This window comes from Coenobita brevimanus, chromosome 57, assembly GCF_032717465.1.
Source record: "Coenobita brevimanus isolate Jiangsu-jjx chromosome 57, ASM3271746v2, whole genome shotgun sequence".
NCBI lineage: Eukaryota > Metazoa > Arthropoda > Malacostraca > Decapoda > Coenobitidae > Coenobita > Coenobita brevimanus.
In genome coordinates, this window is record NC_137010.1 from 31,790,356 (window position 1) to 31,805,251 (window position 14,896).

At 39.0% G+C, this 14,896-nt stretch overlaps 1 protein-coding gene across 1 annotated transcript in view; it reads left to right on the top strand.

Moving 5' to 3' along the window:
• Nucleotides 1-14,896, top strand: part of LOC145402330 (uncharacterized) — a 248,485-nt gene that overhangs the window by 212,811 nt on the left and 20,778 nt on the right. The window contains exon 3 of the mRNA XM_080274472.1: nucleotides 13,298-13,392. Within this exon, the coding sequence (XP_080130598.1) occupies nucleotides 13,298-13,392 (95 nt within the window). The remainder of the gene's footprint in view (nucleotides 1-13,297; nucleotides 13,393-14,896) is intronic.

A 14,896-nucleotide genomic window follows, 5' to 3' on the forward strand; every position in this document is an offset into this window, starting at 1 on the left:
CATCATTATTTATTTCTATCCATCTTTCAGTCACTTTAGAACTTAAAAGTTATGAAGTTCTCTCCTCTGTAATCACTATAGCATTGTCATTAGGATTTGACCTTCAATTATCCCACCAAGCTACATTAATTCACTCACATTATCTACTTCCCTACCTATCATGTATCTTCCTTTACTAATCTAAGCCTTTCATTTATTAGTCTCATAACTTTCTTTCTCTTATCATGTTTATAAATCTTACTTAAGAAAATACAGATATCTTAGAGTATCAGCTATTTCTTATCTATCAATCATCTTCCTTAACAAAACTTCACAACTTCTCTTTATCTGTAATCATAATAAATACTTCTTCCAACAAGTTTTACCTTTAGTTTTTTCAATCTCCTACCTACGAAACTACAGTACCTTATTCACATCATTAGCTATCTCTTTATTCATCTTTCATCCTCATACCAATCTTCAAAATGTCTCCTCTCAATTTACTTGTAATGTCTTGAGCTCCATTTATCTTCAACCTATTCCTGCATATCAAAGTGCAGTACAGTACATTCTTCACATCTTTAGTTACCTGATATCCCTTCTATCTTTCCCTCATTCCCTATCTGCTAACATTATACCCTTTATTTCCTCTAATCACTAATCATGTTCCTCTCACTGTCTATCTTTACCTTTAACCACTTCTGTTAAAACATGTACCGTACTTTAATGCTCTTTCCCCCAGTTGCTAACCTTTAAATTCTGTTTTTAATTCCATTTTTATATTAACATCTACCCTGACACCTAAACAGGACAAAATTAACCCAACAGTAATCTCAACGTTATTTTCTTAAGCAATCTTTCACTTTCTCTTATCTTGTCACTAACCTCTCTCTACCCAACACATTCCAACACACACACACACACACACACACACACACACACACACACACACACGCATCACTATTTCTTTACCTGTTTCTCATCTATCAACTTCCATTAACAACATTTACACCCTTCCCTTATTTCTCTATACACTCTTTAAGTTTTTTCCCATACCAACTCTAACGTATGGAAGTGAAGCTTGGACGTTGTTGGAAGGCCACAAGTCAAGAGTGAGAGCAGTGGAAATGAGTTATTTAAGAGGAGCCTGTGGAGTCACATGGAGAGACAGGCTGACGAATGAGGATATAAAGGAGCGTTGTGGTGTGGATGTGATAGGAAGCGTTATGAGGAACACACTGAGGTGGTTTGGCCATGTGGAGAGGATGGAGGGTGAAAGACTGACGAAGAGAGTGTATGTGAGTGAGGTGGAGGGGGGAAGAGGGAGGGGGAGGCCGAGGATGAGATGCAGGGATGGGGTGGAGAGGTATATGAGAGAGGAGGGTGTGAGTTGGGAGCAGGGCAGTGAAATGGCGGGGGACAGGGCGACTTGGAGGCGATTTGTTTGTGGCCACCCCAAACAGGATTGAGGTGTCTGGCAATAGATAGATAGATAGTTATACTTTCATCTCTAATATCTTTCTTCCCACAAAACTACAGTACTTCATGCAAATCATAAGCCATTTCTTTATCTATGTTTCATTTTCCTTTATCAACATTTAAACTTTTCCATTATTAAGAGTCATGACTCTCTTTCTCCATTAGCTACTGTTTTATTCTCTTTCTGAACATCAAACTACAGTACGTCGTTTGGATCATTATGTATCACTTTACTTTTTTTTTTTTTTTTTTTTTTTTTTATAACAATTTTTCATCTTTACCCATATTTCATTTTGCTATACCTCTCCTAAATGTCTAAACCACCAAACTATAGTAATTCACTTACCAGTGTCCTTCTGCTTTCAGTTCCTCTTTGACACTCTACACCTCCTAATCTGTCTTTAAATCACACTTTTATCTGTTTCTCATTAATCTTTACCTTCAAATATTTCTTATCTGTTTCTGTTCACAAGACTGTAATATGCTATTTCAGTTGGGACATCAGCTATTTCTTTTGCCTGTCACTATTGTTAAATCATCTACCGTATCTTTCTAATATTTCTGCTCACCATTAACTGTGTCTACTCACAGCACTACCTGCATCTCTACAGTATCTCTCATTAATACATCTTTATCAAAGTTTGAAGGCACTTTTTATTTCTCCAGTCATAACCATTTTTTTTCCTTGAAACATCTTGCTTTGAACCTCCTGTATTCAAATTTGTCACTACCTATATCTATTCTCCCTTTAAGCCTTATTTATCTTATTATATAACCCATCTTTTCAGCCCTCCCTTTGTCTTTACAGTAGTATCTCTATTTACCTAACAATATATGTTATCTTTCTTCCCTGCTTTTTTCATTATCTTAATTATCTTCACTCATTCTATCCTTACTCCAATTCAGTACCTCACTCACCTCATTAGTTGTTAAATCACCTAACAACCTAACAGCCCACATCTTGGGCTTCAGTTAATAGCAGGTAATTGTAAGTGGCTGATTAATGGTTTCCTGCACAGTTTATGAGTGAGATTATGTTTATGATTACTCTCCATTTTGCAGATAGTGCTTCTTGTTAGTATTTCAGCTTGCAGTGTAATTATTATTCTATGCTGTTATTATTATCATTACTGCAGTTACTGTTATCAATATATACTCTTCTTTTACCTGTACTTGCTATGGTACTGTATTGTTGTATCACAGTACAGTAATATATTTCCCCTATTATTTTTACTACATTTGTGGTGGGTGGTGGTGACCATCATCCACTCACTTGATATAGTGCTGCTTACTTCTTCCTTCACCTTCGGCAAAACATTCTTTTTCTGTGCTGTTCTGCTAGTCTTCATACTGTTGCTTACTTTATGCAACAGTCTAATATTGCTTGTTTACCATTAAGCTACTCAGCATTTATCCATCATTACATTTTCCACAGGCTGACAAGGCATAGCTATAACTTATTTTCAATGTATCTGGGCCTTGTATCTTGAGATAATTTTCTAAGATTTTGAATTAAGTCTTTATTTCACAGTTCAAAAAGTATAAAAAATACAGGTGCAGACCCACTTGATGCCAAATAACCATCATATTGAAGGTGATGACCTATTCAACTTCAAACGTAGTTACAGTAAGATGCAATTTTATTATGAACATGCCTTTTAGCATGTTACTAATGTATGAAAGAAAACAACTTGCGTTTAGCCTAAGATACCATAACAGAAGCAAAGTTTGGGATATGTAAAACATATTTCCTAGCTAATGCTGTCTCTTCAGTTACAGTACTGTTGTTTCATTAATGATATCATCCTATTTTTTTTCCCCACATGCATATCACTCCTTACACTTTTAATTACTGCAACCTTAACACTACTCTCACCACAAATTAGGCATATTTTTGGTGTCCAAGCTGGAACTGACAATTTGTTACGCTGCATTGGCTACTTGGATCTGCTTACAAAAAATCAAGCATTAAAAAAAAAAAAAAAAAAAAAAAAAAAAAAAAACATCAATGGGACTAACTGAACTTGCTATCCCTAACTGCAGTACAATACGGTACTAGTAACACATCTATTAGCACACCATGGGCAGGGCCAGATCCTTGGTAATCCGTGCAAATACTGTACAGGAGTATCAATTAGATCCTGAAAGGGAAATTACCCATATGTGGTGCTGACCATTTCTCTATGGTCTGTTACTACTGGCAGCTACTACTGCTTGCTTCTCACACTCTTGCTTGTGTATGCTCAAAATTGTGTATATATATATATATATATATATATATATATATATATATATATATATATATAAATGCTTAATGGCTAAAACATGCGCATAAAAATATTCAATGTAAGCATTGCTAGAAGCCTGAACTTGTGCTACACTAGCTATATGATAATCTAAACTCTTCTGTAATCAGATATGTAAATAGTGTAATGCTACTTAGTATGATTTATTACCCACAGCATTTATCCTTGCTAAACATTTCAATTTCAAGTTAATATATGCAATAATATACCTGCACCCCCGCTTGCTTGGAAAAAAAAAAAATCACACCATCAGTATGGTCTTAGTAAGAGCACGAAACACCAGATCCATGTGGAAAAAATATAATACAGCAAGACCTAAATTAAATATTGAATCAATAGTCAAATTGCTAAAACATGTGTTTCTAAGCCACGATTTTCAAATCCACAGCATGGTTCCTGCTCAGAACCTAATGTAGCAGAAATTGCGGTTGTAAGTTTAAAGAGCAGACTTTCAGCAGCAAAGAGACGCATTCCTAGTGAGATTTCCATGGCACGCATTGGTTCCGCAAACCACGGCCATCAGCCATTCACAGGCAAGCATGACAAGCAATGACATGACAATCATAACCCTACCCTGATGGCAAGTGCGCACACTACTTCCCTCCATCGTTTATCCCTGCACCACCCACTGCGAGAGTGGCTACTAGCACTGTTTTCTGAAGCCTACCTGGCCCCTTTTTTGTTCATTTACTTGCCCTTCCAGCGTTATACAATGCCAGACCACAAATGCCCAAAGACTTCATCACAAAAGGGACAGAAAAAGAAGTCACCACTTAAATATGACTGGAAAATAGATGTTATTCGTAGCATCTGTTGCCTGCCAACGCCTCTGTGTGACCCCCACCAAGACATTTCAAGCCAGCCCCGGATGGTTCCAAAGTTTATTGTAGCGGAAGTGTCTGTGGAACGTTCATCTTACTGGTGAACGTGCCTCTCCTGACACCTCCGCTGCCGCTGATTTCCCGACCATCCTGAAAGCAGTGATTGATGAAGGTGGTTACACTCCCACCACCATCTTTAATATGGAAGCGGGACTACAGTGGAAACTCCTGCCCTCAACAACCTACACCTCCAAGAAGCAACTACAAGCCCAGGGGAGGAAGGTGGACAAGTCCCAGTATACGTTATTCTGTGTATGAATGCTGCAGGGAACTTTGAAGCCGTTTGTTATTCACAAGGCAAACAAGTGCCGACCCTTCAGGAACCTCAACCACATGAGCAAGTTGGGAGTCTACTGGCAGCAGCAGGCGAAAGCTTGGGCAACGACAAACTTTGTGGTGGACTGGTATGACTTGTTCGTGAGGGATGCCAAGGAGCACTGCCGGAGGCAGGGTATGCCCTTCAAGGTGTTCCTCATAATGGACGATGCGCTGTGTCAACCCCAGCACCTCACCTCTCGCCACCCACAGGTGAAAGTGCTGTTCTTCCCCCAAAACACAACATCTCTACTCCAGCCCCTTGACCAGGAAATAATCCAGCATCTAAGTTCAGTACAGTTAGTTTATGTATCAAAAGTTTATTTGTGAAGTGACCAGTGACATGCCAGAGATGGGGGTGTTTGAGACTGAGTGCCCTGTTGGAGGCAGTGGTAGTGACGCCGAGGCAGGCTACAAGGAAGAGGTGTCCATGTTTGAACATGATTCCACAACCCCGCAGGAAGTCCTGACTGTTGCAGAGTTCTGGCATCAGTACGACATCAAGGACTCCACTGAGGGAGTATTTAAGGTGTGGGGTGCCCGAGTCCAGCAACAATAATGTATGCTTGGTGCCTCGTCCTGCCTAACTCAGAATGCCTGTCACCGACCAGCCACAGCAACTGGAACAACGAATGGAGCAGGTTACAGCTCTTGCCTGCCAAGTATGCGGATGTAGTGAGGTGACAGTTTATGACATCATGGCAGTGGTTAACAGTGACCCAGACTCCTTTAAGGCAGTGTTAGATGTGGTGATGGAGAATGACCTGCATGTGGCAAGTGTGGAAAGTGAGAGTCAGGAATGGATGGAGTGGGGTGGAGAGGCACGAACCTTCCATGATGGACCTGAGTGATATGTTAGTTGGTGCGGACATTCTAAAGGAAAAAGTGCTTGCCTTTGAGAGAAATTAAAAAAGGTGTAATGAGTTTGTGGCCCGTATGGAAAAAGCGGTGGCATTTTACAAGGAAATGCATAACAAGCATGCTGACGAGTGTCATCAGGAGCTGATCATCCACTACTTTGCCTGGGTAGGAGCACAACCTGAGCCACAGCCTGGCCCATCGCAATCACCCAACAACATGGAGACAGCCGAGAACAACGAACACTGTTTCAGTTATCTTTGCAGCAGACTTTAAGGCATTCCTGAGGGAGGCTGACAAGGAAGAAGTGGGGCTGGGGCAGAGGCAGCATGAGGCATCACCACACTTGCCTCATGCTGAGAGGCCCTAGTTTGCCTCTAGCCTTGGAACCCCCACCCCCCACCCCTTCCACTTAAGCACTGTCGTTGGTCGAGTCAGGTATGACCCTTTGAATCTTGGGAATTTTGGATATGCAGCTGATAGCATTCTGAGAAACATTTCTTCTCTCTATATACAGTACAATAATCCCCCATTTATCTGACACAGCTTTAACTGACATGTCATTATCTGATAAAGCAAAAACAATCTGGCTGAATTAAAATAATAGCTGTTCATTTTTTTACTAAATTAATCAATAGCATGCATGGAAACAATTTTTCAAACCACAAGCCACTCCCCGCAACACCCCGCCACTGATGATGCCCACCAAAACAAAGATTCCACAGCCAACTGTACTTCAGTCACTAAGTAAAGTGTGCAGCAACGACGCGTGTTAAGTTCATCATAGAGCTTGTAGCCTTTGTTGCCATGCCAGAGCATTTCCAGGAGCATATGTTGCTTGCCCTTGTGCTTGCATAAGTGTACATGTCCATTGCTCCTTCTGCTGAAAGTAATGGCTGTAATGAATATGTAAATATGCATGCAGGCAGTGCCCACCTATCTCATCTGTATTACGTATACAACTTACATTGGTAGTCGCCTGCTTTCGGTTCTGCTCGTATCCATCAATGCATCTCATTCTCCTTTTCAATAAACAAATATTGTTAGTGTCTGTAGCTCCTGTGGAAAATAATACTGTACAGTACCCTGTATGATGTTTATGTAGATATGCACAAAGGCAACGCTGGCTTATTTCATGTCCTGTAACTTTATGTACCAGGTACTTAGTCGCTTGCTTTCAGCTCTACCATCCATCTATGCATCTCACTCTCACTTTTAACAAAATATTTTTTGTGCCTGTAGCTTTATCTGTGAAAAATAGTAATAGGTTCACATAAACACACACACAGGTGCCAGCCTGTCTCCTTTGTGTTATCTAACTTATGCAGCCAGTCACCTGGCTTTTGGCTCTTCTCATTTCCATAAATGCATCTCAGTCTCACTTTTAATAAATACTGTACAGTAATACCCCGATATATGATACCCCGGCTTAACGATGGTGGTAGAAATACAGTATCACCATACCCTGCCTAACAATGGTCAAACCCCAGTTTAACGATGGGTTTTGATCTTTTTTTTACCGATTTTGATGATATTTTAAACCAAAACTGTGTTTAGGTCGGTTTATATAAAGTTTTGTTTAGGTTGATATATAGCCTATACAGTTTTTTGACTTAGATTAACCTGAGGCATCCCATCGACGTATGGATACGTTGCAACATTTTACATTTGCCAGTCCCGACGACGTACTGCTACGTTGCGCAATTGCAAGGTTCATAATTTGCACAATTTTCAATTTTCGTGCGTGATTTTTCGTACGTATTCACGGGACACCTTCCTCTATTCCTCTACAAGATGCTAAGCTGGGACAATGCCTTACACCGCATAACCTCCCCCCCCCCACACGCCATTGTCTCGGCAATTCACCTTTTACCATTGACCTGGCCAATAAAGACATTCAGGGCCAGAGTGATTCCCCAATCGATGACAATGTGGAGGACAAAGTTTACATAGCATTTGAGGAAGAAACAGTCAGAAATGATCAGGTAATGTGGCAAAAAAAAGGTCATGAATGGTGATGAGTTAGTGAGTGAAACAATGCTTATAATGCCTATATTACTGTTTGAAAACCAATATACTCTCGTACGACATATAAATTCATACCAAGTAAATAAATAAATACCGTTTATGAGTGGTGTGAAATAGTTACCCTCCCAGAGAACTCGTTTTCTTTGGTGCCAGCCTGTTAGAAAACACAGTAAGGTAAGGAGGTACTGCTACCTGGATCGAGTATTTTAAACCTCAGGTGAGAGATTTCTCTATGAATTTTCAATGTTTCTCACCAAAAGCAGAGGTTTTAGCCAAAAAAACAATTTTTCGAAAATACCTCGGGATTGGGGAGTGTCGGAGTTGCGAAATAGCTCAGGACGTGATGGGTTAATGTGTTTTAGCCATAGGTGAGGTGAACATTGTCATTTTGGGGTACAGGTTAATAAGTTTGATTTTTTCCAGACTTATAATTGACGATTTTCAGACTTTGTTGGTTTTGGTGAGTTTTTTACTGGTGTTAGGCTTAAGTTAGCTTCTTTTACAGCTGTTAGGCCATTTAGATTGACTTTAAACTTGTTTTGGGGCACATTTGGGTGGATTTTGGCCTTCAATGAGGAGGAAATTCAAGGCTGAAAAACACATCCCATTATTTCACGTTAAAACTATCCTGATATACAATACCCCATCTACGATGGGTTTTTACCTAACCAACTGCATCATTAAACTGGGGTATACGTGAATCAATATTCTAAGTGCCTGTAAATGAACAAGCATTCAGTGTGGAAGAAACAGGCCTATGGTATATAATGGTGAAATATGTGCAGTATGGTATACCGGAAATGTATTTTTAAACGTTAAAATCACATTAACTGAGTGGCTTTGTGAGAATAAAAACAATGAATATATATATCAAAGTAGCTATTGGAAAATCAGTATCGACAGCCATCTCAGGAAAATAACCCCGGTCAATGAGGAGGGACAGCCATATCGGATCTTATAGGGATTATAACCATGCAGAGGGGTTGGGGGTAGTACGGCAGTATCTGATAGGACCTTGGATGAACTGTGATGGATAGACAGATTGCTGTACAGGTGAGGCCCATCATATGAATATCTTCCATATGAGAATCCAATGATATGAGAATGGACAATTTGGACCCTAACCCAGTGATGTCAGTTAACCTAACCCTGTTTTTCTCGTAAGTTACCGTATGTACTCCGATATACGAGCTTCGCGATCTTTTTTTTTTATCCGATATACAAGTACCCATTATCTGAGCAGTCCACCATTAATGCATCCCACTTGTATAACAGGATCTGCCTTTATTTCCATCACATATGAATCACATGATATTAGTTTCAACTAATCCTAGCTCCAAGCAGTCAGGATTCAACCAATCACAGAACAGCATAATGCCCTCAGGTGAATCTAAATTCAGCTAGGTCCAAGTTGGCTGCAACCGAATAATGTGTAAATTTGGTCTTACTAGTCTGGATTGACATTATTTGCCAATATTGTTTATGTGTATACTGTTCAGTTATTTTCAACATTTCTGATCGAAAATTAAAATTTCTATAGGGGAACTTATGGTTCTTCAGCTATAATATGGGATACAGCAAAAATGAGAGACTTCCAACACACACACACACTGGAATATACACCATGTACAACAAATAGTTTTACAATATGAAAGTAAGATTTTATCACTGTTATAATATTTACAGTGTGTATTATTATTGGTATTTGTAACAGCTACATGGACAGTTAATTACTGGTAACTGGGCACATCACTGGGCTAACAACTGAAAGTTTGCTTAATTCGCATTTCTGGTGCCTTCTTTAGCTTCATTTGTACACTTCAGAGCAACCTAATATAATAGACATTCCTGGTTACTTGAAAAAGGATCTGGGCTTGTCAGGTAATCTAGAAACTGTACATGATATAAATTGTACTGATATTCTTTTACCCCAGATCCTCCAGTATGTTGTGAAGCCACCTCCCACTTATATCCTGCGTCATCGATCACATCTCTCTATGTTCTTTGTCCAGACTGTTCACTAATGTTCAAACTGTTACTTGTGAACATGACGGCGGTATCTAATTAATCACACAACCGCACACGAACAAAAGTAACTCGCGATCTCCGAAGCAACAGTTTAGAAATACAGCCACTTCCATTTACGTTGAATGAGGGGCTACGGTGGCAAAATTCACCTCGAAATCTACTTCCTCAATATTTGGTTTCTATAACTACTTGCTTTTTTTTTTTTTTTTTACAAATTCATTATTACAAAAAAACATTAATAATTATTCTCCGAACATCAGACTATAACAAGGAAAATAAGAGAATGGTGCAAGTTTATTTACATCCGTTTTGTTAAAATTCCAAGGGGATACTCGCATTTTTTCCAATACTCCCCACCCGTAGTAAAATACCTTAACTCCCCTGTTACTTGTACAACTTGAGAAACCAAAGTAATAACGTATCTTTGACGGTTAATCAGTATCAGAATTTTTCAGAAAGACTCCAAGCTTCGGCTATACGTCAACGTTACTGCTAAACTCAACAGCTGCACATTGTCAGGTCTGATAAGTGAATATTATGTACAAAATTACCTGTGCATTACTAAATGACCTATTAAATGAATGTCATGTACGAATATTAGTAAAGTGCATTAAAAGAACACACACACACACGTACGTCTGCTTTCGACAGCTGCGCAGCAAACTACCGCCCGCAATTGTGTACACAGATGTTACGCCTACTACAAGTGCTGAGTACATCTGTGTGTGTGTGTGTGTGTGTGTGTGTGTGTGTGTGTGTGTGTGTTCGATGCCTAGCCTACAGGTTTAGTGCAATTGTGTAGCGGCTTCGTTTTAATTCATATTACATTACCGATACAATAATTCATTATATTATATATATATATATATATATATATATATATATATATATATATATATATATATATATATACGGTAGATATACAGTATATATATATATATATATATATATATATATATATATATATATATATATATATACGGTAGATATACAGTATATATATATATATATATATATATATATATATATATATATATATAAGTTAGAAGGAACCAAATGACAGAAGGCCGCAAGATTGTTCCCTCAAAAAAAAAAATAATAATAATAATAATAATAATAATAATAAAATAAGGATAACGGAGCGCCAAATTCAAGATCCTTACTACCATGGCGTCCCTTTTTTGGATTTTAATATTCTTGCCGTTTTCGATTTATCTATTTTACTTGGGAGAGATTTTTCGAACTTGAGGGGTTAGACACAGCCTCTTTATGCTTCTTTTTTTCTTTTTCTGAATAAAATCGTGCAGTGTTGCCAAACCAGAGAGCTAACGTCATGGTACTGAAGGGGCTACGATCTGGGTACGCATTCGATCACTTCAGCTGGCTCCTTGGCATACCTTCCTTGGCGACTTATTTTTTGGATGCGTCTGGTATGCCTTCACAAACCCGTTCACTGTTAGAATATAGCCCCTAAGCTGAATAAAATCGTGTGTAAAATATGAAAAGTAAATAAATAAAACAGAGAACGACGTTAGGGGATTGAAGGGTATAATTTTAAAGACTGTCTTGGGAAAAAAAAAAAAAGTAATCCATTTTTTACTCAGTATTATGGCCAGTTATCATTTGCATTATTTATCTCCTACATACTGTAATCTGTAACCCATACTTTCGTACTCTTATATCTATTTCATTTTGTATCTAACGCTGAGAGAGAGAGAGAGAGAGAGAGAGAGAGAGAGAGAGAGAGAGAGAGAGAGAGAAACTGCACTACTCTTTCCACACCCTTCGACCGATGGGTTTTCTATCAGCTGAACGAAATCGTCTGGTATCAACGTAAGAAAAAAAGTTGCCCGACACAGTTTCTTTTTCATCCTCTGACCGCCACGATTCGCTCACCAAATTTTCTGGAGTTAGCAAACAAAATAAATAAATAAATAACACCGATCGCAATGAAGGGGTTAATGTACTAATATTAAGAGAGTTTAGTGTTGCTGCACTGACCATAATTCAGATTCAGTTAACGTTACTATTATGTATTCTTCATGTACTCCTGTAGCGTATTATTATCCAACTATGTACTCTTTCTGTAACATAATATTGTCTAGTAATTACCTAGCTACCTTTATAAACCGTTCTACTAAGTTTGTATTATTGTCTGAATACAGCCGTACAATACCTGGTTTTTTTTTTTTTTTTTTTTTTTTTCTGTAATCTCTGTATCATGTCAATGCCCGGGAAGCCTTTTGTTGACGCCATCCTCCCAAGATGCAGCGTTAAGCAAAAGAGAAACAGAAAGATATACATACACACATGGATACATACACGTGCAGACAGACACATCATTATTACTTGCGCTGTAACCTTTGTAATCCACGGTCATTTATCAGCTTCGCAGTGTGCGCCTTGGGTCCCCTGGCGCCTTTATTCCAGCAAAAATCGATGTGGCAAATATCGACCAAATTTCAAAGACAACGGCTTTCAATAATTTATGCCTAAAAACCTCCCCCACGATGCCAAGAATGTGCTTTAAAAATTTCAGTTTGATATCTCCAGTTGTTCCCAAGATGTGTGCCTTCGTCAGTTCAGTTTTATATTTAGAGAGATTACTAATAACTCAAATAGCCTACTGTAACTCCACCACCTGCACTCCTTATTTCCCTAAGGTAATCCAGGTCCCATCAGCACCCACATGTAGCTACCTCAACATCGGCAGTGTTCTGTAATCACGTTCAGAAACATGGTCTAGTATTTTAAAAGTACGACTATTCCTTCATATTAACAAGGCACAGATTTTCGTCCTTGTGCAGGAATTTTCCACATCTCAATGGCAGAGTGCAACAGTACTGCTCTACATCCTTTCCATACCACTTCTTCGTGACCAGCCCATTTTCTCGTGTTAATCTCTTGTTACCTGTCAACATTCAAGATGAAGAGTTGTCAACCTTACGCCAACTTAAAGTGAACAAAGTATAGTCGGTATGAAATTGAATACATAAGAGTAAGTTGTTTTTGTATTTTCCTTCAACAGTACCTACTCTCAAACATCCAGGCATTACCCTACTTTCAGGCTACTTTGTTATACAGGAATACAGTTATAGGGAATTCTATGCCAACTTTTAATTTCATGATGTGTTACTGTACCTATGTAGCGTATGTATCTAAAACCAATATACTGTAGCTCTCCTGTAACCTCTATATCTTATGTAATCTGTACCTCCTGTAACCTGTATACCTCTCCTATGAACCCTGTACCTTCTCTGCAGTCTGGGTACCTCTCCTGTAACCTGCATACCTCTCCTGTAATCTCGTACCTTCTCCCATAACCTCTGTACCTACTCTGCAATCTGTGTACCTCTCCTGTAAGCTGTGTAACTCTCGTGTAAGCCCAACACCTGTGCTGTAATTGCTGTGTGTTTGTTTCAGGTGGTGGCGCGGGAAGGCAGCGGCAGTGTGGAGGGTCTGGATAGGCAGGCCCCCCCCACCCCAGACCACTCAGACCCACAGCCACACCTCAACATGTAAGCACCATCACTACTCATACAGCTCTCTCTCTCTCTCTCTCTCTCTCTCTCTCATGGACACCTTAACATCAGTCTTTTTAAAGCCATTTTTTAATATTGCTTTGTACATGTATTTCCTGAAAGAATTTTGATATAATTGTTACTGCCATCATCATCATATTCTTAGGCACACCTCAGTATCGATGGCAGTCTCCTCATACAATCTTTTATTTAATTCTTGGTCCATTTGGTGCCCTCACAATCACACTTATCTCCCGAGTTTGTTTAATATTTATCGGTAAAACTATAGGTGCACCTCAACGAGTAAGGCACCTATGAAGCCCTACAGACATCAATATCTTCCGAAAATTTTAGTGTGTGTGTGTGTGTGTGTGTGTGTGTGTGTGTGTGTGTGTGTGTGTGTGTGTGTGTGTGTGTGTGTGTGTGTCAATATGTAAGGCACCTTAAAAGCCACAGATATAGTGAAGTTGCATATATATTAACATCCTAGGAAAAAAATAGAAGTTGCATTTTTGCATTATTTTGTTACTAAGTTTGTTTTAACATGTGAGGCACCTTAGGAATCATGTAAAGTTTTATTTGATTTTTTTGTCCTACTGGGAGAGTTTTCTTATATTCATGAATCAGTCTGTATGAAGTTCCATATGTTCATCTAAACATTTATGGTGCTTGTACTGCCTTTAATATTATAACATCTTTAATTTAGTGTGCTGCTTTTAAACCCTGTCCACTCAGTTTACAACCCTAAGAAGTGTGATGATGATGATGATGATGACATGCTATATTATCGATGGGAAGGTATGCACAGCGTTTGAGGCCGTGCAATGGGAGTCGTCCCCTCCAGTGCAGTGGCAATTTAACCTCCTCCATCCGTTGACAGAACCTTCATTCCAATCTTGATAAACTTCTAGACGATTTTATTTCATTTAAGAGTGAATTTTACATCTAGGGGGTTCCATGTGACTTTGACTAACCCTTTCACTACAAAAAGTCTCCTCAAAGATTAATGAAATCGTCGAGGTAGCAAAATAAAAAAAAAAAAAAAAAAAGTCAGGTGATTCAATAAAATACATGAGGTGATTCAACAAAATACGTTAGGTGATTCAAGGGGTTAAACTTGCATTTCCGAAGGTGCAACACAAGGGAGTCATGCCCCGCTTTACTCCTCCGTCATGCCACCCACCTCACCTCCTCAACCCATCCACAGGTGCTCCCTCACACTCTGACATTTCATTCTCACGTAACGCCCCACACTTTCATTCAGCCATGGGGAATCTGTGCTGCTCTATGGGTTAACCTCGCCACCGTTATCATTTCGATTAGGGGGATGAGATCTGACAACTTGCCGGTGTAGTTTTACGAGCTTTACACTCTCAACGATCGATTCCTGCGTAGTATTCAGAGTCAACAAGGAGGAGACTGGGGCCTTCAAGAGTGTAATGCAGCACATTACTTTGTTCATAATAATTACCGTGGTTTTTAGATATCCACGTAAAAACAA